This window comes from Simochromis diagramma, unplaced genomic scaffold (genome assembly GCF_900408965.1).
Source record: "Simochromis diagramma unplaced genomic scaffold, fSimDia1.1 OVJJ01000061.1, whole genome shotgun sequence".
In the NCBI taxonomy this organism is placed as follows: Eukaryota; Metazoa; Chordata; class Actinopteri; order Cichliformes; family Cichlidae; genus Simochromis; species Simochromis diagramma.
The window spans coordinates 3,421,955-3,438,097 of NW_024386945.1; the positions used below are offsets into that span (position 1 = coordinate 3,421,955).

Genomic DNA, 16,143 nt, shown 5'->3' on the forward strand with positions numbered 1-16,143 from the left:
TGTGCATTCCATCTCTGGCTTCTTTACATTATACGTCTGCCCTCACAACATTTGGAGACAGGGAACAACCCAAATACCACTTTTGCAAATGATTACACTCGATTACACAACTTGTTTGAAACAGCTGCCGTTATTTGCATGTGTTTCCCAGGCACTGTTTGGCAGTGTAATCACATTCACACGTCGCTCTTTTTTCTTTTGTAACTTCCCCAAAGAACGTCACAAACAGGGAAACCTCGCTGCAATGCAAACGCGACCACGGTGCATGTGGAAGGGGGAGAATCCCTTGGATATACGAGTATATTGCAATCTCTGTGATGGCCCCCACATGGCTGCTTCATGTAAAGTGTCTGGATTTCCCCGGAGCTTGTACACTGACCTACAATTGATCATTTATAATAGAGATTTTGGCAGGATTTGATTCCTGCACACCTCTGTACAATGGGATTTTGCACTTTTCCCACTAGATTCTGTGAAATAAAGATAACCCTGCTGTTGAATCAAACATTACATGATTATGTTTATCATGGCAAAATGTTTATTATTATTATGGGCATGTAAATGCATGCTGCATGTTAATCCTTCATAGTAAATTAAGAAAAAGAAAACTTTCAAGTGCCATTTGCAACATGAATCAAAAATATTCATTTACATTCATGACAACAACCAACATCTGTAGAAAAGCTACATGTGAAAGCAGTGCAGTTATAAATATGCTCTTTCTCCAAGACAAGAGCAAACATGTCTGGCCTTTACATCGGGAATGTCATCGTTTACTTTGATTAAACAGCAGCAGTGCATTTACTTTCACCAGGCTGCAAGCAACTTTCATGTAATACTCCAAACAATGTGTACATGTTCAGACCATTTAAACAGATTTTCTTCTTTTGCAGCCTCTAAAATTGAAACAGTCCAGTGTTGAAGTTTAAAATCCAGTGTTCTGTCAGTACTTGTTGATCCCAAATATCCGTACTCCATGAAACTGAGGCAGCTTTGGGAGGAGGACGCTAAGGAGCGAGCACGTGTTGATGAGGAAATGCGTAGGATCGTATTTTGTGTAGAAACTTGCAAGAATATATCTGTAAAGAAAGAGAGTGAGAGAAAGAAAGCATCAGCATCAACATGAATTCTTCAGGATTATAACACACACACACACACACACACACACACAAATACATGATAAAACAAAAGTACATGACACACAGAAAGTTAAGGCTGAGAATATTTGGCTTTAGCTTTTCAGTTTTTGGCCAACCTCAATCCCAGAAACTCATATTCATCACAACAATTTTAAACAAAATTACAAATCTAAAAACAAAAAGAAAAAAATTCTAACAAACTTCTGGAACCAAAGCCAAAAGAATTATCATTGGATTCAACCTATAAAAGGGGATCATACAAGTTTAACCTCTACTATAAAAATCATATAATATATATATATATATATATATATGTTTAAAAAAAAAAACTGCATTTATTATAAATGACCTCTCATGCCCCATCGTCCATGCCTTCACAGCCCAAACTTTGGGAATCACCGGCCTACGTCTATCACCTCAGACCTTTTCCTCTTAGTTTCACTGAACCTCAGTAGCGGTGGTTAGCATGAATGAATACATGCAAATTGCTTTTCCCGAGCGTCCCTAACTATGGTTTTGAAATCCAAAAGGAAAAAAAAAAAAAAAAAAAAAAACAGTCACAGAATAAAACAGGGGATTTAACAGTGAGTTGACAGATTTGTTTGCTTTCACTACCATCCCTGCTGGCTTACTAATTTGCTCAACTGCAGTCAAAATTATATTGAAACTGGTGTACTTTTTTACTTTTACTCTTTGGAGAACTATTAAACTGCCAAATCTTTTATTTATTATAAAAGCAGACTACTTTTTAATTTAATTACTTTACACAAACACATAGGACTAGGACTCATGTTGGCTAAAGAACATAGCAAAGTTTAACTTTCTATCCACTGATAAGGGCAACGGGTAATTCTTGGGGTAGCCAGTCGCTATTTGGGCTGATATTTCTGTTTCTGTCGGCTGATCACTGTTAACAAATCCTTTAAAAAGCGGTTAAAAGCCTAAATTGTTGTCAAATAACATACAGCAGTTATGCAACCTTTACATGTTAAATTACTCATCCTAATGAAAGTGAAACTGTAAGCTATCTGTGACGTTCTGTTGTGAACAGTGTATGTACTTACAGAACAATTGGTGAGATGGTAAGAAATTTGCGTGAAGATGTGAACTGGACGCCGTAATCCATCTGTTCCCAGTGTGTGAGCAGACGGGCTTTGCCTTGGTCTGGTGTTTCAAAGGGAGTGCCCTTCACTGTGTGCAGAAACAGGTACATCACCTGCGGAGGAGACATAACAACAGTCATCCACAAACATTATCAGGGGGAAGAAGAAGTAATACTCCATGCAAGTTCAAGTCCAACGACAAATCAAGGAGACATTTCAGTCACTGCCCGGAGAGCTGATGTTTTCATTAACCCTGGAAGTGACCCAACAAATTTTCCCAGCTCTGACATGTAAGAGCAGTATTGTGGAGAGCAAAATTACCTCCCCCAGGTGCAAACCACACTGAAGGTATAAACCATGGGAAAAGAAAAACAACATACATTTTGTCTGATGTGCACTGCAAAACTGGTGGTTTTTTTGTTTTTGTTTTTTAAAGAACAGCGCTTCCCCGAGATATTAAAACAACAACTAATACACTTTCAACAACAGCAGCAATTCAGCTGGTTTTTAGCTTTTCAATCATACTGATGTAAAGCCAAAATGATTCTGAAACAATTGCCAATGTTCGCTAATTTTTAGTCACTGGAACTGAAAATGATGCTGTACATTGGTTGGCTCCAGTTTTAAATGATATGTTACCAGCTTGCCTCTTAGACCAAATCGTCATTATTCCTAAACTATTCATCTAAAGTTGATGAAGTTGGGCTCTTATACAGATTTCAAATGTGACATTGAAATTTGACCCTTCAACTTCCACTCTGACCTTAGATTTGACCTTTCTAGTAGCAGGAAATCTAATGCCACACAGTAAACTTACATGTTTTCTTAAAGCATATTAAAATATTAGATATAAAATATCTCACAAGTAATTTTTTTAGTTTTCTTTCACAATATGCTGTATAAAGTACTGTAAATAATGGAAATTGTACCAGCAAAATGCATGTAAACTTAGTACTAAGTAAATACTTTCTTTTATTGATCCCCTTCACTCTTAACCCTGTAATGCAGAGTGCATCATATTTGAATTCTTTCGTATCTCTTTATCCATCACACATCATCAGTGTGATCCATCACACATCATCAGTGTGATGGATAATCCTACAGGGATCGGAAAATGCCAGGTGTAGTAAAAAAATATCCAAATTAAAACTCATAATGCACATTTTTATTCAGCTTTGTTTTAAATTCTCAGAAGAATCAATAAAGACTCCAGTTTCAAAACGATTGAATATTCTGGCAAGTACTTAATGGTTCGGGCTTTACAGCGATAAATAATTTGGTTTTGTTGCGGAAACATCCACAAACTATGTATAAAAATTGCAACAATTCCTAAACAGTTAATGCAGTTTTCTGGAACCCCAGAAAGTCTGCACTTCAATCACTGTTTGAGTTCAAATCCACTGTGATGGTGTACAGAGAAAACTACAAAAACTGAGTCTTAACTCAACAAATTATGGACCTAACTGTATTAATATATACAACTATGAACAGATGAGAAGACATAAGCTTACAATTTATAAGTAAAACTCATCTAAGCAGAAAATTGGTGAAAATTAAAAAAAAACAACAACAACTGTACACGATTTGAATTTATCATATCAAAATCAAAAATTTTTTATCTCTGAAGCAGACGACTTCTGATAAACTGTTTAGCACTGTTATGAACAACCAAGATCATGGTACTTCACAAAGTTGTACTTTTCTCATTAACTCTGGACACCAGCACGCTTTACTGATATTGGGGGAGGGAGGTGTTAAGGAAAGTAGTGCTGTGTGCTGATCTGCAGATTAAATGCAAATGAAAGCGTGACCACAATTTCAGTTTCTTTTCACCTGAAAACAGATAAACCGATATTTTACGACACATACGCACCCTACAGTAAAACAGACAATGCCACCTTTCAGCATGTAAAATGGAATAACATCTCAGGATCACGCAATATTGTTAGACGGGGGTGCCACACAAAAACATGTCAGCACAAGTCATGATAAAACTGAAGAAAAGCTGATTAAATATGCAAGTGTCCACTGTCTTCGACGTCATATACCAAAAGGTTTTACTGTCATCTATTTGTCAGTTTAGTGTAATAGCATTGTTTAATATTGTGATGTTTTTATGATCTCACAAAATATAGAAGCTAAATTATGAATTAATCAGATTAGATTCTGATATTATCTGTATCTATACCTGTCACCTGCTAGACTACAAATACTAGCAACTGCCAGTGATAACGCACAGACTCCTAGTACACAACTATGGTATCAATTTAAAAATCCTATGTCGACTTGTCCCACAGTTATCAGTCGTGTCCAAATTCATGGGCTGCATTTGTAGGCCGATTACGTCACAGCGATGCGACGAAGGCTGTCCAAAGTCGTACACTCCTCCGAATGCAACCGACAAATGCGTCCTCCTTTTCCCTGAATTTAAAGGATGGGTCAGGTGTATCCTTCGTGGCCCATCATATCCCAGAATTCATAGCGCGGCCCAGCCAATTCCAGTTATAAAACAATGGCGGCTACTAAGTTTTTAATATGACTCTTATTACTCTGGGTCACAAAATAAATGTTTAACATATTTTCAGGTGAGAATGTGGGTCTGTAAACTTCAAATATCTGCTCGGTTTATCAAGACATTGCATATTTGCAAAAGTGCTCCGACGTTTTCGGAGACGTCTGTTATCCACCAGCTCAATAGCTAGCCGGGAGCTCGAGGGTCACTAGAGCCGCCGAGAGCAGCAAACTCCCGGCAGATCATTTTTCAGATTATCGCGGTCTTTCGCTACTCAGGTTAAACGTAATATATAAGTCACTTAGATAACCTAAAAATGTTCTTGTTTGGCTTTTTTCAGTGTTTTATTTGTTTGTGAGTAAATTGGTTTGGCTGAGATTAAAGTTATTAGGTTACATAAAATAAAACTTTATTAATCCCCCGGGTGGGTTCCTCCTTGGTTTTCACACAGCTGAATAAACGTCAAACCGAAAACTGATTAAACAGAAGTGTGAGATGGTCGAGAATTTACACCAGTGTCCTGTTATATTTTAGATAGCAAGGAGCGGATGGTCGAGTTTATTAGACTCCACCGAGACAGCGTTGACACAAATCTGAAAACTAGACCGTCCAATTTCACAGCCGTTTACTTCCGGCCTACCCGACCTTCTGAGGACCTGGCCCACGTAAACCGCGAAGGGCGGGTCCTCAGGAGGATGCAGCCCATGAATTTGGACACGACCATCATGTTCAGAAGACTCTCAGAAAACTTGACCTCTGACCTGTAGGTTGAGGTCCCTGAGATCTGAACTTGTCAGAGATTTTTAGTAGCTACACCATCAATTTGAAGCTCTCGAGTTATCACATTCACAGACGTGTCCACGCTGCCTGCCCATCCGGAAGCCCATCAACCTTTTACGGCTGAAAGGTAAAAACTGAAACTAAGTGTGGAAAAAGATTTTAGTTAACTGAAATAAAAACTGAAACTAGGCTCATGAAAAAAAGAAAAATGAACTGATGAACTGCATGAAAATGTTCATTTCTACACAGCACAGCTGTTTAGGCTTTACTGACCAGATTGTGGATGACGTTAGTTAGTGTCCAGACCAGCGGGACAGTGAAGAAAGGGATGCTGAGCAGGACGATGTGTAAGACGACAGTGAGCAGCAGATAGGTAAGCCATATCCCTCTGCTGTTCATCACCCGTGTGTTGGGGTTTACCTCGCTGTGAGCGACGCCCACATTCATCTAGAAAAGGAAAGAAAATGTAAATGGAAAAACAAACAAACAAAAACCTACATGCTTCAGAAGCACTCAAATGTAAACATTTAACCCCACAGAGTTCCAGCTTCGAGACGTAAGCAAGCAGAAACTTGGACAATTTAAACAGTAGTAATTTTATAACAGTGGCTAATTTCAGTTGCTTTTTGTTTTGTTGCTGTATTGCGAATCATCTTTTTACATTGCGTTTTATTATTTTATTTAAATTTTCATTCATTTATCTCCTTTATTATATTTTACAGAACTTTTTTCTCTTAGGTCATTTTTATATTTTTGAGCTCATCATATTGTATTTATTTTTTTCAGCTAGTCTACTTTATTTATGCTATTTTATTATAGATTTTGTTTAATGGTTTGGCTTGTGTAACACAGGAATTTCCAGATATTTGGGATACCTAATGTAAATCTTATCTTCACATCAACATGCCAATTAGCAACAAAGGTATCTGTTTATGCAACAAAAGCTTCAAAAAGCTTTACATTACAGCAGTGACTACAACCTTTGCACGCAAGCTCAGTACATTGTTTGTTCCTGAGTTTTGCTTGCTGTGACTTTCATATAGACAACAATAACGTCAAGATCTTGATCTGCTCTGCAGCTAAAAGGAAGTTAAATCAGTGAATAATACTTTTAATTTATTCTGGGCCATTCCATGAAAAAAAAAAAACCAACAACAATCCCATGTGACCTGTCAGAATCAGCTGTTTTTTTTTCCTTCATTTTGTACAATCACTTTAGTACATTTCGTGCAAAATGTTACTTTCATACTATCAACATTTTCCAAGTTACAGCAGCATGAAGTATGCTAAGTAGGGAGAGAGATGAAATCCTTATTTTAATTCAAATTATTTTTGTATATTTTATAACTTCTTCAATATAAGAGATAAAATTACACACCAATTAAAAAGTACAAAATGTTTACCCTCCCACTATGTCCTCTATGACCTCCAAGGGTCTGTGACTGTTTTAAATGCTTTCATAATATGCTTAGATTATTTTAGAAAGATATTTCGCTGATTTTGAGGAGGTAAGGAGTGGGTCCATATTTTTTCATGGAAATGTTTTCTGTCATGTTAGCTACTCATTTCATTCATATAAAAAGAAGCAGGGCTATCAAACTAATTTTAGTTCATCAGTGCAGGACTGTGCAAACTGTATGTGACGTAATCTTGCAAATATAGCACTTATAATGTGGGAAAATCCCCCACACAATTAACTGAATCTAATAATATTAAGCCCAGTCAACTTCATACAGGTAACAAGTAGGGCTGTTCGATATAACGATATATATCGGATGATGATATAAAAATGTCTATGTTTCATTTTATGCTATCGTTTGTTTCGTGGTGTCGCAAAATAAACTGTTTACGGCAATATTTTTTCACCGTTTTGATGGTCCCTGTAGGGGCTATATTAATTTCTTAAAGTTCTCTCTTTCTCTTATATTTAATATAACCACACTACAGACAGACAAGCGCCTGTTTTTATGCGTTGTGGTTAGCAACAATGACGGTAACACCATCGCGTGTCCGCATGTTTATGTACCACATAAACCTTTCACAATAAAGCTCAAGATCCTGTTGAGACTTTTCAAAATAAACTGAATCACGTGAAAGAGCAGATTATTTACGGATGAGAAGTAAAAAAGAGCTGACAGGTGCTAAAAAAATAAACCTTAGACTCAAACGTTAGAACAGGCTTTTCCCCGCAGCACGCTGTGTAATAAATACTCACAAAGAAAACGGCGGCCTTTACAACTTATGTCTAAAAATGTATCGTTTCATGCATCTGTTAAAACACTCGACTCCAGCAACATGACGGGCAGCTGGAAACACTTCATGCAAGTCGAGCTGCCCGAGATTCACAGAATTTACAGAAAATGTTACATTTTTGTGATTTATATCGTTATCGGACGATAGAATTCTTATATCGGGATATGAGATTTTGGTCATATCGCACAGCCCTAACTGTGGTCACATACAGGTAACAAGTATAAACTTTTCAATTAGAAGTTACTTATGGCATCGAAGAACAAGAACAGCCTAATAATGTGTAAAGAAGCTTATCTGATTATCTTATTAACACTTTTTTTCTCCCTGCCTTTGAAGAGATGTTCTGTGAAATTATTTTGTTTTAGTGGACACTCATTAATTATTTCCTTTTACTGGAAGTAAGCTAGCTCACTTACAGTAGCACTGGTAAAAAAGTTTTTCGGTCATCTCAGAGAAGCCAATATCTCAACAATGACTCAAATCCACAAGCTTCAGGTTATCGGTTATCTGTTGAAACCTCTGAAATCAGTCTTTTTCAGGTTGTATTATATCTAGAACTGGCTATAACCCACCAAAGTGTAGAAATCCCCCCTGTGGGAGGCATTTAATTGGGGGAAGTCCCTCTTTCTTGAAGTCTAAATTTCAAGAGGTGGTTTATGGCCCCTATACAGCCCAATCTGATGTGAAACAAGATAGACCACTACAAACAAATTACACATTCATCATCATCCAAATGTTCCTCTTTGTTTAAGCTGTAAAAAGTCCTGAAAATGCTCACATTATATGAACTATTCACATACAAAAACCCTTCACTTGGTTTCACTTTATTCATGTACCATTCACTTTATTAGGCACACCTTTCTAATACTGGTTGGACCCCTTTCACCTTCAGAACTGCCTTAATTCTTTGTGACTTAATTTCAGCATGGTGCTGGAAAGTATTCCTCAAAGATCTGAGTTCATACCGACATGATGCTTCCTGCAGTTGCTGCAGATTTGTCAGGTGCATATCCATGATGTTAATCTCCATTTTTTACCACATCACAAAGCCGGTGTTTGTATTGAGATCTGGTGACTCTGGAGGCCATTTGAACTTTGTCGTGTTCAAAAAACAAAAACAAAAACAAAAAAACAGTTGGAGATTCTTTTCAGCTTTACTGGAAGCAGCTATCAGAAGAGGGGTACATTCTCTTTTGCTTATGTCATTTAAATGATGCTCTGTTACAGCGACCCTGAGAGGTCGAATGCAACACAACATAATAAAAGATCAGCAAATAGAGAAATTCTACGCAAGCACAGAAAAAGCACTGGAATTCAATCTCGCAATTGTTCTGTCATTTTGTCTTCCCCAAAACACTTGTGTTTTACAAGTTGGATTTTTTTTGGTTTCAATTTCTGTTGTGCTTTATTCAACCTTTGTGTTTTTGTGTGCTTTTGCAGCATTTTGCTATTCACTGGTGTTTTTTAGGTTGCAGTGCATCTGACCTTTCAGAGCCACTATTATCAGTTGGCACAAATCAACCGAAATGTGGCATGAAAACACCCCCACACCAAAACACCAGCTAAACTGTGTTTAATTATTCGTTATTATTAATCCCCTGCTCTCTTCCACAGCGTGTCTTTGTCTGTTTTCCTGCGTGTTGTGGATTCAGAGGTGCTTTTCTGGATGTAGTAACTTGTTTTTTAAGTTATTGTTGCCTTCCTAACAGTTCAAACTGTTCTCCACTGACCTGTAGTATCAGCCAACCTGGCCGATGTCTGGCTCAAATTCAAGTTCAGATGTGACAAATTATTAATAACCTGCTATACAATGTTTTCTGGTAGGAAAAAAAACAAACCCCCAAAACTTTCCTTCTTCTACAAAGCCAGCTAAATGGCTCGTTAACATGCTTCTAGCATATTCAGACTTTCAAACCTGAGCAATGTTTGAACATGAATCTCTCAAAAATTTTAAAGATAGAAGTAAAAAATGTTCACTAGCCTCTTTTACCATCAAACTGAATGTAATTACTGATTGTAATTTTTTGTACAAGAATAAGTGCTGCAAGAATTCTAATAAAACTGCTCAATCCACAATGACAGTTGAATGAAAATAGCATTGTCTTCATTTCTGTGACCTTTTTTATGCTAAAAAGTTTTATTTTGCATTATTGCGAAATTCAACTGCATACCATTCAGAGGTTCTCACTAGTTAATTTTTGCAAAGTGATTTTTGATTCATGTAGGACTTTGCAGGACTACTTGATATTTAAATGTATTTTATCAAATCAGAGATCTTAATTCAAGGTAACAGAGGCGAGTGAGCATTTCAAACCTTTGTCTTATTTTTTATATATCCATGTTCAAACACCGCCTTAGATCTCAATCTCAAATCGGAGCCGATTTAACAAAGAAATATTACAAAAAAGTGACGATTTGAGATGGAATAACCCTACTTTGACATTTCAGTCAAGTGTATCAATTTGCCTTTTGTTTATAATCTCGTTAACTTCCAGTTAGTTTCCAGAGTGGGCTTTCTTGTGCAACTTTCGCGTTAATCTTTTTTTCTTTTCTTTTTTTTTTTTTTTTAAACATGCTCTGTAGGGGCATTTAAAATTTAAATTAAAAGAAGTTCAGAGTATATGTCACATTGCAAACACAGCACTTTGTTGGTGCAGATGACTCAAAGTCATGCAGGCATGACAGTTTCAAAATGCACACAATCCCCAAAGCCTCAACTAGCATGATGAGGGTTTGGAAAAAAGCGCTGGGGGAAAAAAAAAAAAAACACTTAATACGAATTTTGTTTTGGTGGCCAAAATACACGCTTCCTCTCATAGTAGATGCACCAAAGGCTTATCGTGCTAGATGTGGTCAACGTAAGCAGCATGATGAGGCTTTGGGAAAAAGTGCTGGGGGGGAAATGACTTATTATGAATTTTGTTTCGCTGCCAAAATACACGCTTCCTCTCAAAGTAGATGCAACAAAGCACATGCACCAAAGCCTTATCATGCTAGATGTGGTCAACATAACTAGCATGTTGAGGTTAGGGGAAAAATGACTCCACCCGACTGAGTTCTTCTGGTTACCAAAACACACGCTTCCTCTTTTAGCCGTCCCCAACATCAGTGGGCCAACATTCAGCAGTCTCACCGCAATTTTCAGACTCCTTAGACTCGAACAGTGTTAAATATACCACAAGAACAACACAGACAACCTTTCAGAAAATGCTCAGACTTTTCGAGTATATTATTTAACTAAATACGAGTCACATGACGTTCGCGGGCTAGCTAACAGCCGCTACCTACAGGTTGACAAGCTAACACCAGTTTAAATGTACTTTAATTACAATTAATCGTTTCACACGATACGTAAGCACGGAGGACGTAAACCGATTCCGTCGTGCGGTGAGTAACAAATGTAGCTCGTGTGGTATTTCTAGATTTAAAGCGCTACATTTCACCGGAGAAAACTTTACCTTCCTGTGTTGTCGTAGCTCACCAGGAAATTCCTTGTTTTGTCTTCTTAACCCCGCCTTCGCTTGAGCTGGACTGGTTCCTCTGTCAAAACTCCAGCCTGTCTTTAACAACGGCAGGTAAACAGGTGAAAGGGGAAAACTGTGAGAGGTACACTAAAGATCAGCTGTCCAAGAAATTCCCGAGATGCCCCAGTAAATGTGTTGGCCACAGTTTAGTGCTACTGTTAATTCCCATATAACTACCTAGATATCAGGGTGGCTGCAGGCATGCAGAAGCTTTCAGATCATCTTTCAGGAACGCACATGGACAAAAAACAAATAAACAAAACAAAAAAAACCTTTATACACTTACTCGCCGGGCACTTCATTAGGTACAACTGTTCCACTGCTTCTTAACACATCAATGTAATTAAGAATCACGGCAGCAACGGCGTTATTTGAGCATGTAGAAATGGTCAAGACGACCAGAGCGCCAGAATTCAGAAAAAAGGTAAGGTAACAGACTTTGATGTGGTGCCAGACAGGCTTGTGTATTTCCAGAGCTGCTGATCTTCTGGAATTATCACACACAATCATCTCAAGGGTTTACAGAGAATGGTCTGAAAAACAGAAAGTATCCAGTGAGCAGCAGCTCTGTGGGTAAATTCCTTCTTGATGCCAGAAGTTATAGGATAGCGGTCAGGCTCCTTTAAGCTGAGAGGAAGGTAACAGTGACTCAAATAACCACTTTGTCATGTTACACAGTTTTGTGGTTTTTGAGCTTTCACATTCTGTTTGTTATTAAATATCTTCAGTTGGTTTCTTAAGTTTGCCTTCCTATAATTATTCTGAATTATTATTATGCCTTTTATTGCCTATTATCGGAGAGCATTTGTTTTCTCTTTTGTAAGTTGAGTTTGTGAATTATATACTCGTGCAGTTTGATTTGCCATCTTGTTTTTTCCCCCCGTGGTAGCAGTTTGTTAGTGTTGTATTCCTTCTTGTAGTTTATCCTGCCTCCCTTGTGTTCCCTGTATATAGTTAAGATCTCTGTATCCATTTTCCTGTTTTATTTTGATAGTCATGTTTTATTGTGCCTTGTGTTCAGTTTGACCTTCTTGTCTTGTGTAATTAGTTTTAGCCGTATCTTGTCGCTCTCCAGCATCCACTTTCCTTGATTTCCTTGTGTTTACTTTTGTCTCAGTTTCTTCTCATGTCATACTGTTTGTCTGCCAGTCAGTTTCCCTCATGACTCTTTTTCTTTTTGTTTAGGGATCTTGTTACCTGCTGCCTGCTGGACACTGGCTCGCCAAAATTGGATGATGAAAGATTGGAAAAGGTTTTCAGATGGATTGGAGGGGTCAAAAATAGGGTAAATAACTTAAACTTATGAGCAGTTCAGGGTGGTGGTAATGTAATGGTGTGGGGGATATTTTGTTGTTACACTTTGGGCTCCTTAGTACAAGATGAGCATCATTTAAACACACTCTGAATCAGTAGTGTTGCTGACCATGTTCACCCCTTTATCACCATAGTGTACCCATCTTCTGATGGCTGCTTCCAGCAGGATTCACTGCATGAAAATTGCCTCCACAGTCACCAGAACTCAGGCCAGTAGAGCATCTTTGGAATGTGGTGAAATAAAAGGTTTTCACATCATGGATATGCGGCCAATAAATCTGCAACAACTACATTAAGCTATCCTGCCACTATGGATTAAAATCTGTAAATGTTTCCAGGAACTTTTTGAATCTCAGTCACAAAGACGGCAGCTCTGAAGGCAAAAGGGGCTCTGACTCAGTACTAGCAAGGTGTACTAATAAAGTATGTAGTGAGTGTATATGCACTAATCTAAATATTCAGCACAATATCCTCTGCAGATTAACAATAACTCTCACACTAACAATCAACAAATGGGGTGAATTTAGGGAACATAAGATTGAAAAGCACAGTAATACTAGGTTTGGTTTTCTTGTCCGATGATTGATAGTGGAATGTTTTTGTTAAGCCACTAGAGTCACTATAATGTTCTCATCAGTGTGACATGACATGTTGTAGTGGTTAAGGATCAAAGAGGAAGTTGACTTTGAAAAGCAGAGGAAAATGACACAAGCTAGTTTTAATCAAATATATTACATAAGTGATTATAGTGAACATGATGAAACCAGTAAATTTTCTTATCATCATCTCTATCTTAGGAACATGATATTAGATCATCCAAACCAAGTAATTATCACCCGTGCAATAGAAAAGTATTAAATAGACTCTATATCAGTGGGTCTTCATATGTGCAGACACCGGATCAACAACAAAATGTTCATGAACTGGTTGAATGTTGTCAGATGAGATATTCTAACCCTCTTTTCAGGATTCATGCTATCTACAGCCATATTGGACCAACGTTACAATAAAATAATAACACTTGCTGGTGTAGTGAATAACACATTTGCTAGAAATCCCCAGGGGGTCACAAGCTAGCTTCTGGGCCAAGAAAGCAGCCAAAAGTACCTTCTCTCATTTATCAAATAAACAATATACAGGCAAAATACGAGCCAAAGGACCATGTCGATGTGACCCACTGCATCTTAAAAGGAACACCAAACAACCTCTAAAACAACAACAAGAATATAATTCGATTTCTAGTGCATATCAGAAAATCTGTAAGAAGTAGCCTTCTTTTATTATTCATTTCATTTTATTTATTTATTTTTGAAATAATGCATCATGCCCATTGCAACTTCAGTTATTAGCATGTTGATTGGCCATTTCTCAGGTGGTTTTATAAGGTAATGATCTTTCCCCCATTCTGGGTTGCAACAGGACACAAATGATAACAGTGGGTCTTTCTAAAGTGAGGATGGAAGCCATGACATGACAAATACCTAGTCACACATCTATTGGTAAGAGCGTTGTTTTTACAGTAAAGAAATGAAAGTTGAGTTCAAATTCATAATGATAAAAACATGATTACATGAACTATTATGACCAAAAAACTCTATAAACTAAGTATGAACGGAACTGTACAAAAAAGTACTTAACCTAGTGTAAGCCAATGATAAATATCTGCTGTTCAAACCACCCAGATGTTTCCAAAAAAGTTTTTGGCTTAGGTTACACGTTCAGAATATGATATGATCATGTCCTTCTGAGACCCAGTCTATTCATTATGTCCTCTGTAGTGGACAAAAGAGTTAAACCGAAAGATTTCCTCGGTTCTCAGGAGGACATGATATGACCTTTTCACATCAAACAGATGAGGGTAATTCCATCTCAGTTCATCGTGTTTAATAAAAAATTTCCCTCCTCACAGCTTGTCAAAATATTGAAAAAAAAAGGGGGAAAGGTACATTTAATATGAATTGTAAAACAAAATAAACAAAAAGAAATAGGGAAAAAAATGGAAGGTTTCCTGGCTTTATTAATGTGGAATCTTGGGAATGTAGCTAAAGTTACTGCAGCATGATGGATGGAAGTCCCTAAGATATTTGGATGTTTGGTCTTTGAAGGTAGATTTGGATGCCTGTAGAAATCATAATTTAGTATGTGTGGGAATAATATTTAATAGACAATTCATGTATGGCAGCCAAAGATTATAATAAATTATATCATTTCTACAATTCACAGATTTTAAGATAAAAGACCTAAATTATAACCAATGATTTTTGTTTACTAGGCAAGAAGGCTAGCTCTGATACTAAGGCTTCAAATATTAATTCTAACGATATGTAAAGTATTTCCAATATATAATTTTTAATCAATAATATTTTCATCAACAGTGCTCGGTAATTCAGTTTATTTATTTTTTAAGGGAAACTATAGTCGGTACACAAACAACTTTTTTCCCTTTCAAGAAATCATCGACTGAATGCAATCGTCAGGTGTCATCAAAATTCACTTGACTTCCTTCAAATAAGTAATAATAATAATAATAATGGATTGCATTTATATAGCGCTTTACAATACCACTATTCAGTCACTCTCACATTCATACACTGGTGGAGGCAAGCTATGGTTGTAGCCACAGCTGCCCTGGGGCAGACTGACAGAAGCGAGGCTGCCATATTGCACCATCGGCCCCTCTGGCCATCACCAGTAGGCGGTAGGTGAAGTGTCTTGCCCAGGGACACAACGACCGAGACTGTCCGAGCCAGGGCTCGAACCAGGAACCTTCTGATTACAAGACGAACACCCAACTCTTGAGCCACGATCGTCCCGTCATCCTCTTTAATACATTTATATATTTTTGTTTTGTGTTGTAATAGCGGGACATTAAAATCTGTCCAAATCACCCCTAATTAACCCCAAATTCTTATTTATGGTTTACACAAATATTTACTTTTAGTGCTGTTTAGGAACGCAGTGAAACTGAATTTTAAATATTCATCGCTGACAGTGTTTTATGCAGTAAAACTAAACCACTCTGCCAGCAGATGAAATATTAGTCTAGTGTAAAAGTATTATGAAGCTAGTATTGGAAATTACTTTAAAACTATGACTAGGTAACCTTTGTATTCCTCTTTTCTACTATAGAGATGAATAATATAATCATGTTTTCTACAAACGGGTCTTGCAGCTCAGTATGTTTTCCATTTGTAACTCTGAGCTATATCTTTGTCTATTTTTTTGTACAAAGCCACCAGTGAACTACAGAATTACACTGTTAGCTTCTATGGTATCGTGGGCATTGATTAATTTTGCCATGAAATTAAAAATAATACATAAATGGAGTGAACTGACATTCATAGTCTTTTCTAGACTTTCTGACTACCCAGAATGCTTTATACTGTAGTATGAAGTGGCCACATTTAACCATGTAGTGATACATTCATTTGATTATACCGTACTTTGTTCTACACATTATGCACTTTATTTACCTCACATCCAGTTAGCCTCACATGAATGGACTGTGTAGGAAGACT

At 37.2% G+C, this 16,143-nt stretch overlaps 1 protein-coding gene and 1 long non-coding RNA gene across 2 annotated transcripts; one reads left to right on the plus strand and one right to left on the minus strand.

The window, feature by feature from the left end:
- Positions 1–520: 520 nt before the first annotated feature.
- Positions 521–11,392, minus strand: ormdl2 (ORMDL sphingolipid biosynthesis regulator 2). The gene is made up of 4 exons (XM_040038084.1): positions 11,246–11,392; positions 5,808–5,981; positions 2,204–2,355; positions 521–1,079 (listed from the first exon to the last, which is right to left on the minus strand). The coding sequence occupies exons 2-4, from the start codon at positions 5,979–5,981 to the stop codon at positions 944–946; spliced, it is 462 nt and encodes a 153-aa protein (XP_039894018.1). The 5' UTR covers positions 11,246–11,392; the 3' UTR covers positions 521–943.
- LOC120737412 lies at positions 10,491–14,591 on the plus strand. The gene is made up of 2 exons (XR_005696736.1): positions 10,491–11,174; positions 12,497–14,591. It is a non-coding gene; the product is annotated as an uncharacterized LOC120737412 (long non-coding RNA).
- The last annotated feature ends 1,552 nt before the right edge of the window (positions 14,592–16,143 follow it).

What these genes read in the sequence shown, in the direction of transcription:
- ormdl2 (XM_040038084.1), bottom strand. Translation starts at nt 5,981, where the DNA reads ATGAATGTGGGCGTCGCTCACAGCGAGGTAAACCCCAACACACGGGTG. An exon ending in CTAACGTCATCCACAATCTG is followed by an intron (nt 2,356 to 5,807) that starts GTCAGTAAAGCC and finishes TCTCCTCCGCAG; the next exon opens with GTGATGTACCTGTTTCTGCA. An exon ending in ACCATCTCACCAATTGTTCT is followed by an intron (nt 1,080 to 2,203) that starts GTAAGTACATAC and finishes CTTTCTTTACAG; the next exon opens with ATATATTCTTGCAAGTTTCT.